The sequence below is a fragment of the Plectropomus leopardus genome, chromosome 3 (genome assembly GCF_026936395.1).
Source record: "Plectropomus leopardus strain MGB_pleo_1.0 chromosome 3, ASM2693639v1, whole genome shotgun sequence".
NCBI lineage: Eukaryota > Metazoa > Chordata > Actinopteri > Perciformes > Serranidae > Plectropomus > Plectropomus leopardus.
In genome coordinates, this window is record NC_142178.1 from 9,336,955 (window position 1) to 9,354,912 (window position 17,958).

The following is a 17,958-nucleotide window of genomic DNA, read 5'->3' on the forward strand; positions in this document are numbered from 1 at the left end:
ATACATCATAATTTTTTACTCTATTTATTATTTTGTACTGATAATTTGAGCCTGCAAAAGTAACAAGTAGCTAATGCCAAATAAATGTAAGCAAAAGTACAATATTGACCTCCAAAGTCCAGCAGAGCCGAAGTTTAAAGGAGCATAAAATGGAAATAAAGTACTGCAAAATTGTAGTTAAGGGCAGCACTTAAAGAAATGTACTTAGTTACACTTCACAAATGCATGTTTTGATGTTTTTGTGCATGGTGTGTGTGTGCGTGTATGTGTGTGTGTGTGTGTGCATGTAATCAAGTGGCAGCAGATTTATATAACAGCAACAATCTATGTGTGCGGTTGTGTGAGGAAAGTCAGGGTGGATGTGGCATGCGGTTATAGATGGGGTTCAGCATGGTGTCAGGGGGTTGCATAAGTGAGAGGTTTGGGGGTAAAATGCAGCTGTGCAGAGCTGCTGGTGTCTCTCTGCCTGCGTGCTTGGCTTCATCGAGTAGCCAGGAAACGCCTACAGTTAGTGCTGTCTCATTGACGGCCAACGAGTTTCCTGGAGGAGGGGAGGTAGCTGCATGTGTGTGTGTGTGTGTTTGATGGGTGATGGGTACATGTAGGGTGGCAACCACTGCATGGGAGACAGGGAGAAGGGAAAACCAAAAAAAAAAGGGCCACCAGGATGCACTGGGAACCCCTTTACGCTCGGTTTCAGAACCGCACAACAGGAAGAAGAGCTTTCACAACTCGGCTTTGACTGCCTCTGCCCGCTCTGCTGTGCCAGTCCCCCCACCCCATCCTTGCTTCATTGTGAAACCACAGAGAGGATTACAGAGGCAGGGGTCACATAGATTACAGTGGTAGCCTGCTGCAGATTTCTGCAGTTACACATAATTAGGTTTTTGCCAGTTTTATTTTTCAGCAAAATAAGTTGATTTATTAAATATATATAATTTGCAGGTTTATATAACTGCAGCACACTCTTACTGTTGGAGCCATTTTTAGTGTTGATCGCAAATTATATTCTCTTCTGTTTTACTGTGGTGATGTGAACAATGTGACATATAAAGCAATATCAAATTAATATTCACAGCAATTATTTTTAGATCTTTTTTTATTAATCAACCTCTGTTTTGTTTGGTAAACATGTAGGAAATTTGGTGCAAAACGGGGCAACAGAGCAGTATTTGACCTCACTTGACAATGTTTTGGTAATTTTGTGTGAAGTATAATAAATAAATCAGCCAAATGTATTGGACTGTTGTAATGTGCGAGTCAGAAAGCGGAGTCCTATTAAGGTGGCAACGTAAAGAAATTTAAAGAACAGGCCACAACATTCACAAAAGACCAGTCACACCTTTTTCCACAGCAAGACATTTGGCTTGTCATGGCAGGAAAAGCACAGGTATAATTGATAACACTATAACGACTTCCTTACATTTAGGTGAGCCAGTTCCAGGGTCCTGGTATTGTGCATGCTGGCTTACTGGGACACTTGATGGAAGTAAGCCATGGATAACTACCTTTGTATCACCTGGGCTTTTTCTGCTAATGATGTGTGCCATGAAAAAGGACTGTTAAGGTGTGTCCAGATTGGAGATTTGGCTGGATTTATTCATGCAGATTTGACAAACAAACAAAAGCGAATGCACTGATTATACAATGCTACAAGGATTTTTTGTTTTTTGCAGAAGTTTTTGCGTTGCCCCGGCTCCCTTCTCTATTGGATTTTGCGTTATTTTTATTATTGATGCATCATTTTTTATGATTTGCAGTATTTTATATTAAAAATTGCAATGAGGCATGATATAGGTCAGAGAAAAAGAAACCTTGATAATATTGCTTGGGACTGCTGGGGTGTTAACCTTTTCTCCTCTTTTTGACACAGGAGGCCAAGCAGGGTGATGCTGGCCTGCCTGGGACTCAGAGATAATGTCCCTGTCTCCACCCCTCAGTTGTGCCTCTCTTGCTGCGCCCACATGCACCAGAAAATATCAGTAGCTCTAGTCCATCAGTCACGTACAGACTAAACCTGCACGTCCCATGTGAGGAGAGGACATGCTAGAAGGTTCTTGGTCCTCCTGCAGTTTTAGCATGCTGATAATGAGGATACAGCTTTTGAATGCAGAGGTTCAGCAAGTTGTGAGCTTTTGTAAATGCAAAAACCGTGAAAAAAAAAATAAAGGTCATGAAATTTTGTGGCATTGCAAAACTCAAACCAGAGACACCACACATTTATGCTTCCTTTTTTGTTTTAATTAAACACTAGCAGTAATTGTAGCACAGTATTAGTAGGAGAAAATAAGCAATCTAGAATGTACTACTTAAATTAAAGAAATGAACAGGAAATTACATTACATTATAGTTTAAAAAATGTTTCATTTTCTTACAGAATTTGATACATCTTGCAAACAGTATTAAGGACAAACACCTAAATATTTGTCATTTGCACGAATAAAACAAAACAAAAAAATCTAGCCAAGTTTAGCTTTTGTTGTTTTTGTCAAAATCATATCTAGAACATATCACTTAGTGTGAGTGACATTCACCCTTTAAAAAAAAAACAAAAATCGCACCCATCCTCATTCGTAAGCTGCTGCAAGGAAATTTAAGAGAACAGTGTGTAAGATTTAGGGGGATTTAGTGGCATCTAACGATGAGGATGGCAGTTTGCATCCAGCTGAAACTTCTCCCGATTCAAATTCCTTAAGTGTTAATTGTCCAGGCGGTTTTTAATCGGGAGCTGAATGTTCCACAGAGGTCTTTTCTTCTCAAAAGCAAACAGACCTGGTGATTGAAATTGGTAAAAACACAGAATAAAGCAGCTTCACCTTACAAATCAGTGTTTCTATGACACTGCTCATTGATGAGGGGCTGCTAATTATGATGGTCCACATGAAAACATGCCAGTCTTTGGTTTATTTATTCTGGGCTACTGTAAAAATATAGCAGTGCAAAATGGCACACTCCATAGACAAGGACCTGCAACCTGTATATAAACTGCTCATACTAAGGTAACGAAAACACAACCATTCTTATTTATAGGCAATTAGGCACTACAGTAAACATACAAATTGAAAAATATCTCACTTCTGCCAATATATACCCCTAAATATGTTTATGAAATAGTTAATATAATTTCACAGATCCTGTAACTTGCGGTCTATCAGTGTAGACAGAAAGAAAGACTTAATGAAAAGTGCATGTTTTAAATGTTGAGCATCTGTCAAAATAAAAATGAAGAACACATTAACTGCTGTTTTTGGATTGCACACTGTGATGGTGCTAATTCACAACTAAATGTTTGTACATGTGTTATACATTTTTATATACACAATCCATTCAGCCGTTCATTCAGTTTTCAGTACTTTCTCTCCTTGTTTTACCAGAGAGTCTATGCCATCGTTCACTGTTCTCTCCACATTTTTTGCAGCTTCATCCGCCTTTTCTATCGTGTTTTTGTTGCTTAATTTTCGTCTGCCCACCTCAGTTACCGCAGACCCAGCAGCTGCCCCGAGAGCTCCGCCAAGTGCACCACCCAAAAACACGCCAAGCACCAGACCCAGCAATGCGCCCCCTATGACTACCTTGGGCACCTTTTTAGCAGTTGTCCCAATTTTCTCCCACACTGAGCTCTCAGCCACCTTTTTGGCCCCTGCTTTGGCCCCAGAGCCAATCTGCCCCCACACTGGACTCTGCGCCATCTTCTTTGCACCGGCACCAATTCCGGCTCCAAGTCGCACAGAGCTGTCAGCCATCAGTTTAGCTCCAGTTTTGGCCCCAGATCCTACTTTCTCCCACATAGGACTCTGCGCCAAATTTTTTGCCCCGGTTCCAAGCCCAGCTCCGACACGCATGGAGTTTTCAGCCACTATTTTGGCCCCTGAACCAACTTTTCCCCACACTGGACTAGCCCTTGCTGCCTTTGCTCCAGATCCCACCCATGCAGTACCATCCAATACTACCTTGGGACATCTATCTCCAACTAGTTTGGACACATGTCCGGCACCAGCTCCAACCTTCCCCCACACAGCACTATCAGCCACCATCTTCTGGACATTTTTTGCTTGGCTGCCGACTGTCCCCCACATCGGACTGTCTTTCATCTTCTTTGCTCCCTCACCGACCAAAACAGAGCTGTCTGCCAACAGCTGGGGTAACATCTTTGCAGTGGACCCCATTTTCTCCATAATGGAACGAAGAAGTGAAGGGGACAAGGTGGAGTGTGTAATAGGAGGAAGGCTTTCAATATTCATTGTTCTTACACTCATCTCTGCCTCATCCCTTGTTCTCTCAATCTCATCCTCTCTCACTTCCTCTTCTGTCTCAGCCACAGGCTGCATGTAGGGATAAAGCACCCGCCTTTCAGAGTTGAGCTGTCTAACATCTGCCAGTCTGTCTTGCTGTAGTTTTTTTCCCTTTCTCTCCCTTGCTATCTCCACCTGTCTCTGCCTCACTCTGTTCTCCGCCTCTTGAAAAGCAGGATGGGAGTAAAACTGTCCTCCGCTTTCCTTTACTGTCTGGTCCACCTTTTCTAGCAGCTCCGCCACATTCTTCCTTTCCCTCCAACCTCCTGCCGTCTCCATCACATGGAACCTGTCCCCGCATTTCTCCACGAGCTTTAACAAATCCCCCCGCTGACCAGCGATGTATGCCTCCACACTGTTATTTCCTGTCTTCCCACTCTCCCTCAGTTTATCTGCGTATGTAAAGAGGAGTATAGTGTGGTTCTGAACCGCCTCTGGGCCAAAAACAGCATCAAGGGTCTTGAGAGCCTGCATCTCAGTCTTTGCAGGCTGATCTAAGGGGACGCAAATGAGAAAGGCGTGTGGGCCAGGACTGGATAAAGCAACGCAAGAGGAGATCTGAGCTCGCACCTCATCTGGAGTTTGCTCTGAATTGAACCAGTCTGGGGTGTCCACCACCGCCACCTGCAGGAGACAGAGGAGAAAGAGTTGTGACATCAGCATGATATGTTTGTTTGTGACAGAAAATAGTGTCAGATGAGTGGAAAGTTAAATAAAGACATAAAAGCAAATATCATCTTAATAACCTACCTGTCTTCCCTCAACCACTGTCTTCTTTTTCTCACACTCCTGAGTGATCGCTGTGAGGCTGTCCGGGCATGATGCAAACACCTCCCTCCCCAGTATGCTGTTGCCAGCTGCGCTCTTCCCTGATCCAGATCGTCCGAGCAGCACCAGACGCAACTCCGGAGAGGATGAAGAAGAGGAGTAGGATGAGGGGAATGAGGTTGGAGTGGAGGATGAGGGGTTTGAGTTGGGAGTGGAGGATGAGGGGTTTGAGTTGGGAGAGGAGGATGAGGGATTTGAGTTGGGAGAGGAGGATGAGGGGTTTGAGTTGGGAGAGGAGGATGAGGGGTTTGAGTTGGGAGAGGAGGATGAGGGGTTTGAGTTGGGAGAGGAGGATGAGGGGAATGAGGTGGGAGAGGAAGCAAAGGTTGGTGAAGAGGAAGAAGAGGTGAAGACGGGCGAATAGGGAGAGGTCGGAGACGCCTCAGGGGATCTGTCTTCAAAGCTGTTCATTCTGTGGTGAACTGAAAACAGATGAAATTTGGAGTTTAATAAAAGAAATTTAAAAAATGGCAAATAATTTTAAAACACCTAACATCATATGAGTGCGCTTCTAAGTAAGTAATATGAGACAGTGAGGTCCTGTGACTCACAAGTAGTGACCACTTTCGGAGTCGATTTAAGCTCAGACATTTGTGAGAGTACAGCTCCATCTACAGAGGAAAAACAGTAAATGAGAGTCCTGTTTTGTACTCACATTTATTATCCACTCGTATTTTTTTTCCTGACAATGTGATGTAGAACAATATTGGGTACAAACATGCATACATTTACCTGCATTTAGTCTGAAACTGGGCGTCCTCTTCACCTGCCTGTCCTCATTCGACTCTGAATACCACTCTGTTGCTGGAGTTGAATGAAGCCCGTTAGATCTTTGCCTCACACTTATACTTTCATCCATCTCATCCCTCTCCTCTCTCCCCCTCCTCTCCAAGGCGGTGCTGTAGTCCTCTCCTTCAACAAGACTCCTCCGTGTCTCTGTGTTTGGGATGTGCGTTGAAGCGAAAGTCTCTCTTTTCTCCTTTTGTGCTCTGTAGCTTTCCATAAGTTCTCTCTTTCTCTCTTTCACTCGTCTGTCCAGCTCTCTCTCCTGGACTGATTTCATATGGTATACCCCACTTCTCTGCACCAAATTGTCCACCTGTTACATAAATAAATAAACAGTACATTTAGGAAATGTCACCCATACTCACATTTACAATTACAGAGCCACATTTCATAATGCCTGCAGTTTATCTCAATTGTGAAATCAGTTCTCATGTCAGCCGAGGTTAAAATGTAGTCAGTAATTATTAGTACCTGTCTTGACTAAGGCTGGGTGTGTGAGAGTGAAACAGGGCGTTGCTGGGAAAAACATGCACGCTCAGTAACATTCTCAGACGAAACAAAACAAAGCTCTACCACGTGCAGTGTGCAAGAAAATTTCACTTTCTGAACACTTTAAAGTGCTTCACAAAAATCACAAAATCTACTGTACCATTTCAAGGGTTTTTAAGCAGCCACACTGACTAAATTGTGAAATAACCACCATAATCAATATAAAAACAGTGAAGCTGCTTAGAATTCACATTGCAAAATGTCTGTGCGCTCTCCACGCTGACGTCTCACCTTCTCCAGCAGCTCGCGGACCTGCTCCCTGTCATGTCGCTGACGATTATTGAGGACATGGTACCTCCCCCCACAGCGCTCAATCATCTGCCTCAGGCCTGGGTGTTCTTTCTGCAGGTATTCCTGTATAAAACAAATTTAAAACTTGTAAGATGTTGCCTCTAACTTGCTCATAAACAGCAGCTGATCAGTCAAGTTCCCATTTTTCGAAGTAAACATTAGATGGTTCACTTTAACTTGTTAAAAAATTAAATACAAAAGCTCAAATTGTCTTGCAGCGTTTTGATGTGTGGACAAGACTATACAATACACAGGGCTCAACAGTAACATTTGCCAGGTTGCCGCTTGCAGCCATTTTTAGACAGCTCATAGCAACAACCCTGGCATCCTGTATTCACGCAGTATATTCCACTATATATGTGGTCATAAGCCTTCTCCAAGTCCTCAAAACATATGTAGATTGGATGGGCAAACTACCACAACCCCTCCCAGCCTTGCAAATCTAAAAAGCTGGTCCACTCTTTCATGGTCAAGACAGAATCCACATTTCTCCTCTTGAATACGAGGTGCAACGATCACAGTATTTCAGCACCCTGAGATAAACTTTCTCAGAGAGGCTAAGTAGTGTGAGACCCCGATCACTGGAGCACATCCTCTGGTCCCCCTTTTTTTAAAATGGGAACCACCCCCCTGGCCTGCTACTCCACAGGCACCGTACCTCCACATGACGCTATTGTGGCATGTCCGCCAAGACAGCCCAACAATGTCCAGAGCCTTCAGCATCTCACAGCACGTCTTGCCGCACAGGAGTATTTTGACAAACTTTGTAAACTCCTTCGGGGACATAAATGAGGCTTCTGTCGAGTCTTCGGACTATGCCTCCTTCATTAAGGACATGTTGACTTGATTCAGGAGTTCCTCAAAGTGTTCTTATCATAGTTCGAAGACATCCCCAGTTGGGGTCAGCAGTTCTCATCCTCTGCTGAACACAGCCTGAGACACTTCCTGCTTTCCCTTCCTGCGGTGTCTGACAGTTTGGTGGAACTCCCTTGAGGCCAACTGAAAGTCTTTCTCAATAGCTTCCCAGAACTCCTACCCCACCTGGGTTTTTTACTTTGGCGACCACCACAGCAGTGGCCCTTCTGGCTAACCAATACCCGTCCGGAGTTTTAGGAGGCCCTTGGCCCAACCCAGCTCCTTCTTCAGCCTGACAGCCCCACAACAAGCACGACAACCTTTGGACCACAACTACTGGCAGCCACCACCGCAGTGGAGGCTTTGAACATGGACCACTTGGATTCCATGTCCCTGACCTCACCCAGATCCCCAAGAAATGCTTCTAAAAGTAGATGCAAATAGGGGCCTCAGCTAGTCATTTTCAGTTCTTCCTCATTACACGCTTGGATTCACCAGGTCTTTCCTGCAGCCTCCCCATCTGTCTGATCTAATTCATCACCAGGTGGTAGTCAGTTGAAAGCACTATTCCTCTCTTCACCCATGTGTCTGAGACATCCGGTCGTAGATCTGATGATACAACCACCAAGTCGATCATCGATTTTTGGCCTAAGGTGTTCTGTTACCAAGTACACTTATGAACCAGCCTATGCTCGAACAGGGTATTTGTTATGGACAATCCATGACTAGCACAGAAGCCCAATAGTGTCTACATTTTGGCAACCTAAAGTCAATTCCTGAATGCCAGCCTAGCAACTACTTTTAAAAGTTAGTGTTGAGCCCTTAATACATTATAAAAATTAAGAAAACTTGAAATTTATCTAGTGTAAAACTCTAATACCTCTAAGGTTCTTCCCATCAAGTAGTCACCACAGGTCAGCAGGACCAGGGTGTGATCCAATGCCTCCTCACCAAACACCTCCTCCAGCTCTGCAGGCACACGACACTCCATCTAAAAACACCATGGAAGGAAAAAGTGAAAAACAATTAATATATTTGGACTTTCAGTGTCAACTGTGATTAATAATAAAGACTCTAAAAATACCACCATTGTACTAATGTTGTATATTGTGTAACAGAAGAATGTAAATCAAAATAATATTTTTGACTTGAAACAACCAAAAGGAGTAAAGAAGAAATAAAGCCAAAAGCAAAACCACAGGTGGAACAGCAAACTCAGACTATAACTAACCTCTGTGAATTGACCAACAGGCACCAGCAGCAAAATGGCATGCGGGCCTTGTGCTAACAGTGTCATCGCTCGCTCCGTCTCCCTCCTGACACTGTCCTCCATCTTGCCACCAGTCCAGTACCATCTCGGTGCCTCCACCACAGTCAAACTCCTGCCATCAGAGATGCCCTGTCGCAGCTGACAGCTCCTGGAGGCACTGGGAGAGACGGGGGACAGTTGTTCCAGGATGGTGTCCGCTGAAGACGTCTTTCCACATCCAATGTTTCCCAAAAGAAGAAGTCTCAGCTCTTGGAGTGAGGACCCATAGTAGCCTCCTCTCAGGTTTTCACTCATTGCTGTAAAAAAGGAAGAAGAGGGAGTCAATTATATTACCAGGATGTAATTCAGTGCCAAATATGTACTGTTGAGTAGGAAGCTACACCCACCAAGCTAAAGCAAAAGCATGTTGTGAGAATCTGTGTTTATACGTGTTGACTTTTTGAAGATGAAACCACATGCAAATGAAACTGGAAAAACAGAACTGGACAGGTTTGGGTGTAAGTTTTATCATCTAATCTAACATCATGACTTACAAAGACAAACAGAAAGCTGTGATGACTTTGTCGTGTTTTATCTGTGATATGTGTACAATTATTGTAGTTTGTGAGCAATCCTTAAACACAGACAGATTATTTTGTTTCCTTTTAGCATCATGTTTCTCTCTACATATTCACTCTATCCTCTCACCTGTTGTGCATGAGTTCACAAGAACTAAGATAATTGAAAATAGTTTGCTAACTACATTGCTTTTCACTTAGTGTGCATGAAACGCCACACCTTGCCAGTCCTGTCCAACTACATTCTGGCTGGACTTTTCTTTGTAGACTGATATGTAAATATGTCCCAAACACATTCATTTATGTTGAACACAATCAAAAGGACTAAGCATAACAGCATTTCAAGTTCACTTTGAAACAAAAAACAGTGCAGTATTTCGTAAAGTGTGCACATATTTAACATGAAAGTGAAATTAAAACTTGGCGTTAAACTAATGCTGAAGGTAAAGAGTCAAACTAGACAGACTAGTTGTTCTGTCTATTCAAAGCTCACATTACACTGACAAACATTTATATGACCTCTAATAATCTGCATCACTTCGGTTAAACTCCCAGTTTAATATTAGATGAGTAATACTTCATTTGGTAAACAGATGTATTAATCAAACAATAACAAACATACTTACTCAATCCTTTGAGGACTTTTCAGCTGTGTTCATGTATCGTCTCCTCTGTTTGTTCAGCAGTCACTGAATTATGGCTCTCCTCCAGTCAGCTTCAGTACATGTTGACTCCCAGTCAGCGACTAAAATGTGACTACGCAGGTAGGATCTGCAGTCTCAGGGAGGCACCCGTCTCACCACTCCCAATTTTGAACGAATGCACACATGAACACACTCATAAGTATATTTCTTCCGTGCACAACAGGTTTCTTTGTCTGCAGGCTGTTAAGCATTCCACGATGGGGCGGAGGAGGTATATGTTGAGGCACATGTGAATCATTCTACCTTTAATCTAACACACCCATGAAGTGTCAAAAATCAATGTTGACCTAAAATAAGCTGTCCTTTGGGGTTTAGAACAAAGGTAACCAAGGCTGATGACTGGTAAAATATACCTGTAAATATTTTGTAATGCTGCTCGTTGTCAGCACTGAGGGCATGTCACAGAACGATACAGCAAGATGAAGATGCAAGGTCAGAGCTAATGATGAGGAACTTCACTCTGCTTTTGTAATGAGTCACACTGATGTGCATTCACAGAATAGTTGCTTGCTGTTTCATCCTACATAGCCTATAAAAAACCTTGCAGCCTCAAGTTTCAATTCTTTAAAGGTGATGTTTGTATTATTTTTTTTTTAGAAAATCAAATAAAAGGTAATGAATTGCTGCAGCAATTAGAGACAGTCAGTAGACCTCATTATAAAAGTGTCTTACAATAACTTTTCATAAGTAATTACCTGAAGGTCTAGTGTGCCGGATTTTGAGGCAACTAGCAGTGATGTTGCAGATTGCAACCACCAGAAACTTCTCCCATATTCCAAGCATGTGAAATAACTAAGATGGCAGGCGCAAAAACATGTATGGTCCAATCTAAAACCGGCGTTTGGTTTGTTCGGCTACTGTAGAAACACCGTGGTGGGCTCTGTGTAAGAAGACACGCTCCATATATAGTAACAACAAAAACACAACAATTCTTAGCTTAGGTGTATAATACACAAATGAAAACTTTGTTATGAAAATTGTATTCCATTAACCTGAATTCTACACACAGGACCTTTAGGTGCCAACCTGTGGTCAATTAAAAATTTGTAAAACTTAAAATCAAAATTACCCTCTAAGCATATATTTAGCCTGAGGTGAGTTGATTGGTTACGTTGCAGTGATGCAGGTTTGGATGCACATAACCCATAAATTGTGAGCAAAATTTGAAAAGATTAGTTATGCAATAGAGGCTTCTGAGACCCCTGGTCATATACAGTCACATTTATATTCAGAGTTGCCAAAGCTTCTGTTATTTTCCTTAAAATTAACTTAATTTGTATTTATTCCATGTTGTATATTTGGGAATAGGTCTAAAAACATGTAGGAGACAAATCTAAGAACATGTAGGAGACCATGTGATAAATCTATGCGATGCCTGATAAGCTCCGCTGTGAAGCAGAATAATAGAAAGTGACACTTTTAATGTACCCAGTGATAGACAGAAGGTATCTGGACATTAAAAAAAAGTTACATAATTCTGTCTTCACTTGCGTCTTTTAATTTAACACTTAATAAAAGAAAAAAAAAACCAGATATTTTAAAGTAAATTTACATATTTGTGATAAAATAAATATATTTTTATAATACAAACAAATATTCTTTTAACAAAATAGACTGTGGAGTTATTTTACAGGTGTACTCTGTCCTACAGTGTCTTTCAGAATGTTAGAGGGTGCTGAAAGCTGCAGTGTGCTGCGAGTGTGGTCTTCATCTTCCCTCACAACCCAGGCATCACATAAGCAATGTTTTCCAGTGTGGAGGCCTTAGCAAAGAATAATAGAAACAGGTGTTTCCTCCTTTTCACTCATCAGCATGTATATGTATTTAAACAGCGTGTGAAGCATGAGGTGAGTACGCACTGCTAAGTGTTTGCATATCTCACCAGTGTGTGTTGATTGCAGCTCCTCAGCTCTGGTATCTGTGTCGTGAGGCAGATTAAAGGCCCCAGGGCGCACAGCAGAGAGTCCAAGAGCAGAGACAGGCTACTCGACATGCTCACCATTTTCTGCAGAGTCACAAAAAAAAGCAATTATCATCACTTTATGTTTTCTCCAGGCGACATGAACCCTGCACTTCTTGATCCTGTAATAGTGGACAAACAAGGGAAACACATTTGTGTCATAAGTTGAATTCTAGGACAGCAACATCTCACAGCTTTCAAAATGCCTTTTGACCTTTTCTATAACAAAAGAAATTAACTATTTTCAAAAACGTATAAGAGAGAACAACTATGAATGTATTTACCTCCTTCAGAAATAAACAGACTGCTGTTTCCTAATTTTGCTCCTTATGCTTAAATGTCACTTGAGCCACAAAACCCAACACAAACACCTACAGGGACTGTTCACAATATAAACTTATGTAATTTCATCTTGGTCTGGCACTTTTGTTTGCACTGTATGTAGATCAAATTTGATCTAAAACACACCTGGCAGACCGATGCAAAAGCAAATGAACAGTAATAACTGTTTTATTCTTTTGACATGAATAAATTAAAACAACAGGTATCTTTTGGAACTCTTTACTCATTAAAATGAGTTTAATGTTTTGGAACATTTTTCAGCTCAATCCCCTCACATTTTCTACACAAAATATTGTGCCAATGTAATACAGTCTGGTTAGCTCTTGATAACTGAAAAGTGAGCTGTATTCACTAATCTCCACAGTATTTGTATTTGTTCTTAAATAAGACACTATCTACTCACACTTGTCTCCTGAAGATGATGTCCAATCAGGGACAAGGACTCCCCCAACAGGTGTAAGTGAGCTGCAGCACTGACAGGATCCTGGCCACAGCAGCCAGGACTCCTGGATGTGGATCTGAGAGCGTCCCAGGCTGAACTAGTGGGACTGCACATAGAACTAATGGGACTACTGGTGTCAGTCATGGGGCTGGGCATCATGGGGTTAACTACAGAGCTCGCTGTAGAAGCAATGGCCGTCGCTGAAGTTGGAACAGGTATGAACGGAAAAGACTTTTGGGTGACTGGAGTGACAGGAGGGGTGATGGTCCTGGTTTCAGGACAGTCTGCCATGTTGTGCTGGTTATCTAAATACACCCAGTACTCTGACATGGAGCTTGGGCTCGTCTGGGAGAAACAGAAAGGTTGAAAAACAACGATGAGTAGAAGTGAAAGCAGAAATAAACTTTGAAGAACATATAGGATAACAGTCACCTGATCAATGCTGCCCTCTGCTGTACAACATGAATGCAACAACTTGATGTCCTGGAGGAGAGCGTTTACACATTACTCATGAGTTAGAATGAAAGGGATGAGATAACAGGCACTTCAAATGAGGTTTTATAATCTAAAACAGCAACAAATAAACTCAACCTGACAGAGTAAATTATGTGTAATCTCATCTGTTCTCTCACCTCTTCTCCTTTTTCTTCCCATCTGTCTCGTGGCACACAGACTGGATATTCAGGGAGGACGCTAGAGGACTCGAGTCCATAAAGCTCAGGCTCAACTCCACTATCACCTGCAATATGTCATGTAGATATGTATTAACATTGTACAATGGTCACATGATTAATCATGGCGTTAATAGCTGAAATTTGCTCAGCATCAGGTTCAGCCTGTGGCTCATTTCATATTATTGATCCGACCATAAAATCCAAAGTACCAAAAACAGACCACTATTTATTTTTCGGCATCCATGATACAAACAAATAATGAAATAACAAATTGTTTTTTAATTTACTGATTTTGGATTTCAAATTGAATATCAAAAGAACAAATAATATATGGTGAATACACACTTACCACAGTTTTTCTTTTTTTTGTTGATCGAGCCCTCTGGTTCCTATAAAAAGTGATGAATAAGCACAGGGAGTTAGAATGAACCACAACATAAAAACATAATCATTTTGAAACATGTACTACACTGCAAGGCATTTACACCTAATTCCAGGTATCTACATTAAATCAATCATATCATGTGTTTATTTATTTATTACTTTCATTATTACTGAATTACAAGAGCTGTCATTTTCACTGGGTTTTATGGAGCGTTTTAATGGAACAGTGTGTACCAAATGTGTTTACACACAAAGCCATAAACTGGAAAAAGGCTGCAACACAGTGCCACAAAGCAGGACAGTTCAGGGTTCAAGTATCTGCAGTTATGCATACACCTGACACTGCAGCAGAGCGTAGCTCAACACTGATGCCAGTACAACATACAAACATATGCAAAAGGACTATATCGAAACATATTACATGCATTATTTGTCACACGTCTAATCACAGGTGTTGATACTCTGCTGCAGATAATTTGAAATGCTTAATTTCTCAAATGTTCCTCTAACAACCACTAACTTCCATACCAGCACAGCCCCAGGGCCCACATTGTAAAGCTTATTGGTGTTGCAGTCTTCAGAAGCCAAATTTGGCTCTTCCAGCTTCTCGACATCCATCATCAGGTCTTTGTAGGATCTTTTCTTCTCTCTCTGGCTGCATGCAATCACTGGTCCTGCTTCAACATCCATCTGCACAGTCAGGAATGAGAGGGACCGCAGCAGTATTAATGAAGGGGAGTGTAATTACGTTACCAAGCCTCCACGTTCCCCGGCTCAGTATCATCTTAGCCTACTAATTTATATTCTTTAAAACCTATACCCTCTAATTTGGAGGCAAAACATTCTACTTGACTTTAAACTTTGACATTTCCATAGTGGCTGAATCGATTTTTTGATTCAAACTGAATTCCAGCTATGATCGCAAGGAAGAATGAAGTGTTAACACAGAAGTAATTCAGTTATAGTATGAATTAATATTGTGGTATCGATATGTCAAAATCAGTATATAGGAACTGTGCAATTTCAACACTTTTGTACTTTTGTACTTTTGTACCATTCAGCCTATCTATTAAGTATATCTTGCTTTTACTTGTTATTCTTTACAATAATTACTCAGGTGCAATATCAGTATATGCTAACCTGTGCAATACCTCCAACATTCATAAAATTTAAAATCAGCCAATCAGCCTGTTCATTTTTATTTGCTTTTTTGCCATTTCCTTATTATATTGCTCTTTTATTTTCCTGTTTATTGATGATAGCAAAGAAATGATGGAAAATGACTATTATATACTTACTTTATCCTATTTTACTTTGTCGTCAAGATTAATGCCAGACCAAAAACAAGGCTTCATATGCTCCGTTAGGTCAGACTGTGTGAAGCTGCTATAAGCTGCAAAGTAAATGAATTATTAACACTGAGCTTTATTTTCAGGTGTTTTTTTTTAACGCTAGCTTGTATTAATGTTTGCTACAACAGAGGCGTCATGTGGTACCAAACAAACAAACACTGGCGGCCAAAGGTTTAGCCTACCCAGCTACATGGGCTCTTTAATGAAATGGGTCTGCTTCAACCCAAATATTAGCCAAAGCTCTCCGACGGGTCGAGTCAGCTTTTATCTACAAGTGAAAACAACCTGACTGTGCTGTGAGCTAAAGTCAGGCTGTAACCGTGAACTAGCTACGTGTCGCCATAAAACAAGTTTAAAGTCTATCGTCGAGGTGTCCAGGTTAGCTTACATCGACAGACGCCAAAGTTTGTGCTAAAAGCTAACGTTAACGCCTGTGTGATATATCCGGTTTGTCGCGTGAACAGCGGGCTAACATGTCGCCTCTAATAAACACCGTGAATGTGGGCCATGTCTTTCGCCTAAAGGCTCTGATAAACTCACGGTCTCAGCCTCATGTCGGTCACAGGGCTGAACCGAGTGAAGAAAAGCTGCTGACTCACGTTTAGTGGACAAACTTCCCCCGTCTCCCTGCTGACTCATGTTAAGACTGGAGCGAGTGAAGTTACGTAACTGATTTAATAGATGACCAATTAGTTTGTCTTCCTGCAGCTAATCAAGAGGAGGCACGTTTATCTGCAGCTCTGAGATTTATTTTCTATTACATAATGTTCTCACTTCGAAAATATGTTTTATATCTCTAGACTTATTTTTGTTACATAAAATTATCCTCTCGAAAAATGTTTTTACATTTGTAGTTTGAGAAGAATTATTCTTCGTTAATATATTATTATTATGTTTTTACAATGTATTTTAATACTTCAGCAGGGATAATTCATTCATAAATAATTAATTTATTTGAAATAAAATGTCTTTCCTTAATAGGCATCATTACATTTTATGGCATGTTTCGCAAGTATGCGTTTACCCCTGTCCATATACTTTTACATGCTACTTTTGTGATTTGAACTATTTCCATTTAAGGGAAATCTTAATGCTACAGTATCTGGTGATACTTTTGTAATGTTAGATCCAAAAACACAATATGTAGAGTAGAGTACTTGACAGTTAATTTAGCCTGTTCCCCACGGAAAGTGGACTCAACTACACTTAATAGGCTACTTTATAACTTGTTTTTAATTTGACAAGCATTTTCTTATGCTGGATTTTATTCTGTATTTTGTAAGTGATGTGCTTTTTTAATGTTCTTTTAGGTAACGTTGTCTGTTTTATGTTATGATTTTTTTTTTCTCTTCTTCTTGTACAACTTTATATTATCATGTCATCGTGCTGTATATTTGTTAAGACCTGCCTAGGGACAGCAGATGCCAATTACTTTAAGTCATAATCTGCTACGGTGCATAAAATGGTAACATTTATGTTTTAAACTGTACATGGTCCCTTTTAAATAAAATAAATAACATAAAAATGTATCTTTGACTGTTCTGTAAATACAATAGGCTCAGTCTCTGTCCTCTTTGCATGTTCCTCACTGTACATTGAGTTGTTACAAATAATTTGGTAGCAATAGTTAAATTGAAACAAATAATGTGCATGTTATAAATCAATTTAATTTGTGGCATGAAATCATACAAGATACAATGCCAGTGAAATGGAAGCTTAATTCTAGCCCAGAGATCACAAATTTGCCTCAGACGGCTTCACTATGTATTTAACATATGACACCTCCTATCCTTGGACCCCATTTTCAGTATTTATTCCAATATTCTGCTAGCAGCAACTTTCCAGTTTCAACATGACAAGTTCCTAATTTGGGCCTTACATAAACAAACTTGAAAGAACATGCACAGCGCTCTGATCTCAACCCCATCCAACAACTTTGGTAAAAATTTGGGGAACACCCACTGTGAGACAGGCCTTATTAATATCTTGTACCATTGCCTGACTACACTGATAGCATTTTGGTTGGATGGTAGAAAAATCCCTGCAGCCAGATCCCAAAAGTGGATGAGATGGTCAACATCACATGCAATCTGCAGGCATCCACATACTTTTGGCCATATGGTGTTAGTTCTTTCAGCAGTATTACAGCATTTTGTATCATTTACATAAGTTTTGCTGTTGTTATGATCTGTATTTTACTGTTGCCCTTACCTGCCCAGGGACTACAAATGGAAATTAGCTACTAAATCTGGTACAAAGCATCTTTTCTCTTCTGAGACTAATGTTATTCTGTACATTGTCCCTGATTCAAATAAACATAATAATAATGATGATGATGATGATGATGATGATGATGATGATAATAATAATAATAATAATAATAATAATAATAATAATAAGAAGAAGAAGAAGAAGAAGAAGAAGAAGAAGAAGAAAGTAATCACAAATTCATAAACAGTGTGTCACAGTCTTCAAATAATATGAATCAAACCATGTTGATCTGTTTTCAAAAAGGAAATGATGAACACATGCACAGATTACTATAATTAAGAAAAGCCTGAACTGCTGGCTTTATTTGTTATATGGCAATCACATACATACTATTGAAAAAGTAATATAAATTCAAATTGTTGGCTTAAATTGTCATCAATCAACAGTGTAACTTAAATGCC

The 17,958-nt window shown here is 40.6% G+C and overlaps 2 protein-coding genes across 7 annotated transcripts; both read right to left on the minus strand.

The window, feature by feature from the left end:
- Positions 1-2,219: 2,219 nt before the first annotated feature.
- On the minus strand, positions 2,220-10,240 carry LOC121942684 (GTPase IMAP family member 8). 3 transcript variants are annotated; one of them, XM_088075523.1, is made up of 8 exons: positions 10,051-10,240; positions 8,833-9,167; positions 8,482-8,592; positions 6,687-6,809; positions 5,853-6,219; positions 5,672-5,731; positions 5,043-5,542; positions 2,220-4,916 (listed from the first exon to the last, which is right to left on the minus strand). In XM_088075523.1, the coding sequence occupies exons 2-8, from the start codon at positions 9,163-9,165 to the stop codon at positions 3,336-3,338; spliced, it is 3,075 nt and encodes a 1,024-aa protein (XP_087931649.1). In that variant the 5' UTR covers positions 9,166-9,167; positions 10,051-10,240; the 3' UTR covers positions 2,220-3,335. The 3 variants fall into 3 exon arrangements, with proteins under 3 accessions (XP_087931649.1, XP_042341896.2, XP_042341897.2); XM_042485962.2 differs by having other exon boundaries at positions 10,055-10,239; XM_042485963.2 differs by lacking the exon at positions 5,672-5,731 and having other exon boundaries at positions 10,055-10,240.
- Positions 10,241-11,396: 1,156 nt separating this feature from the next.
- hmgxb4b (HMG box domain containing 4b) lies at positions 11,397-16,020 on the minus strand. Of its 4 annotated transcripts, XM_042485817.2 has the most exons (9): positions 15,827-15,876; positions 15,233-15,327; positions 14,463-14,624; positions 13,900-13,939; positions 13,509-13,615; positions 13,309-13,359; positions 12,838-13,221; positions 12,015-12,137; positions 11,397-11,894 (listed from the first exon to the last, which is right to left on the minus strand). In XM_042485817.2, exons 3-9 carry the CDS (start codon positions 14,622-14,624, stop codon positions 11,850-11,852), a joined length of 912 nt encoding a protein of 303 aa, XP_042341751.2. In that variant the 5' UTR covers positions 15,233-15,327; positions 15,827-15,876; the 3' UTR covers positions 11,397-11,849. The 4 variants fall into 4 exon arrangements, with proteins under 4 accessions (XP_042341751.2, XP_042341750.2, XP_087931650.1 ...); XM_042485816.2 differs by lacking the exons at positions 15,233-15,327; positions 15,827-15,876 and adding an exon at positions 15,886-16,020; XM_088075524.1 differs by lacking the exon at positions 15,233-15,327 and having other exon boundaries at positions 15,827-15,923.
- Between the last annotated feature and the right edge of the window lie 1,938 nt (positions 16,021-17,958).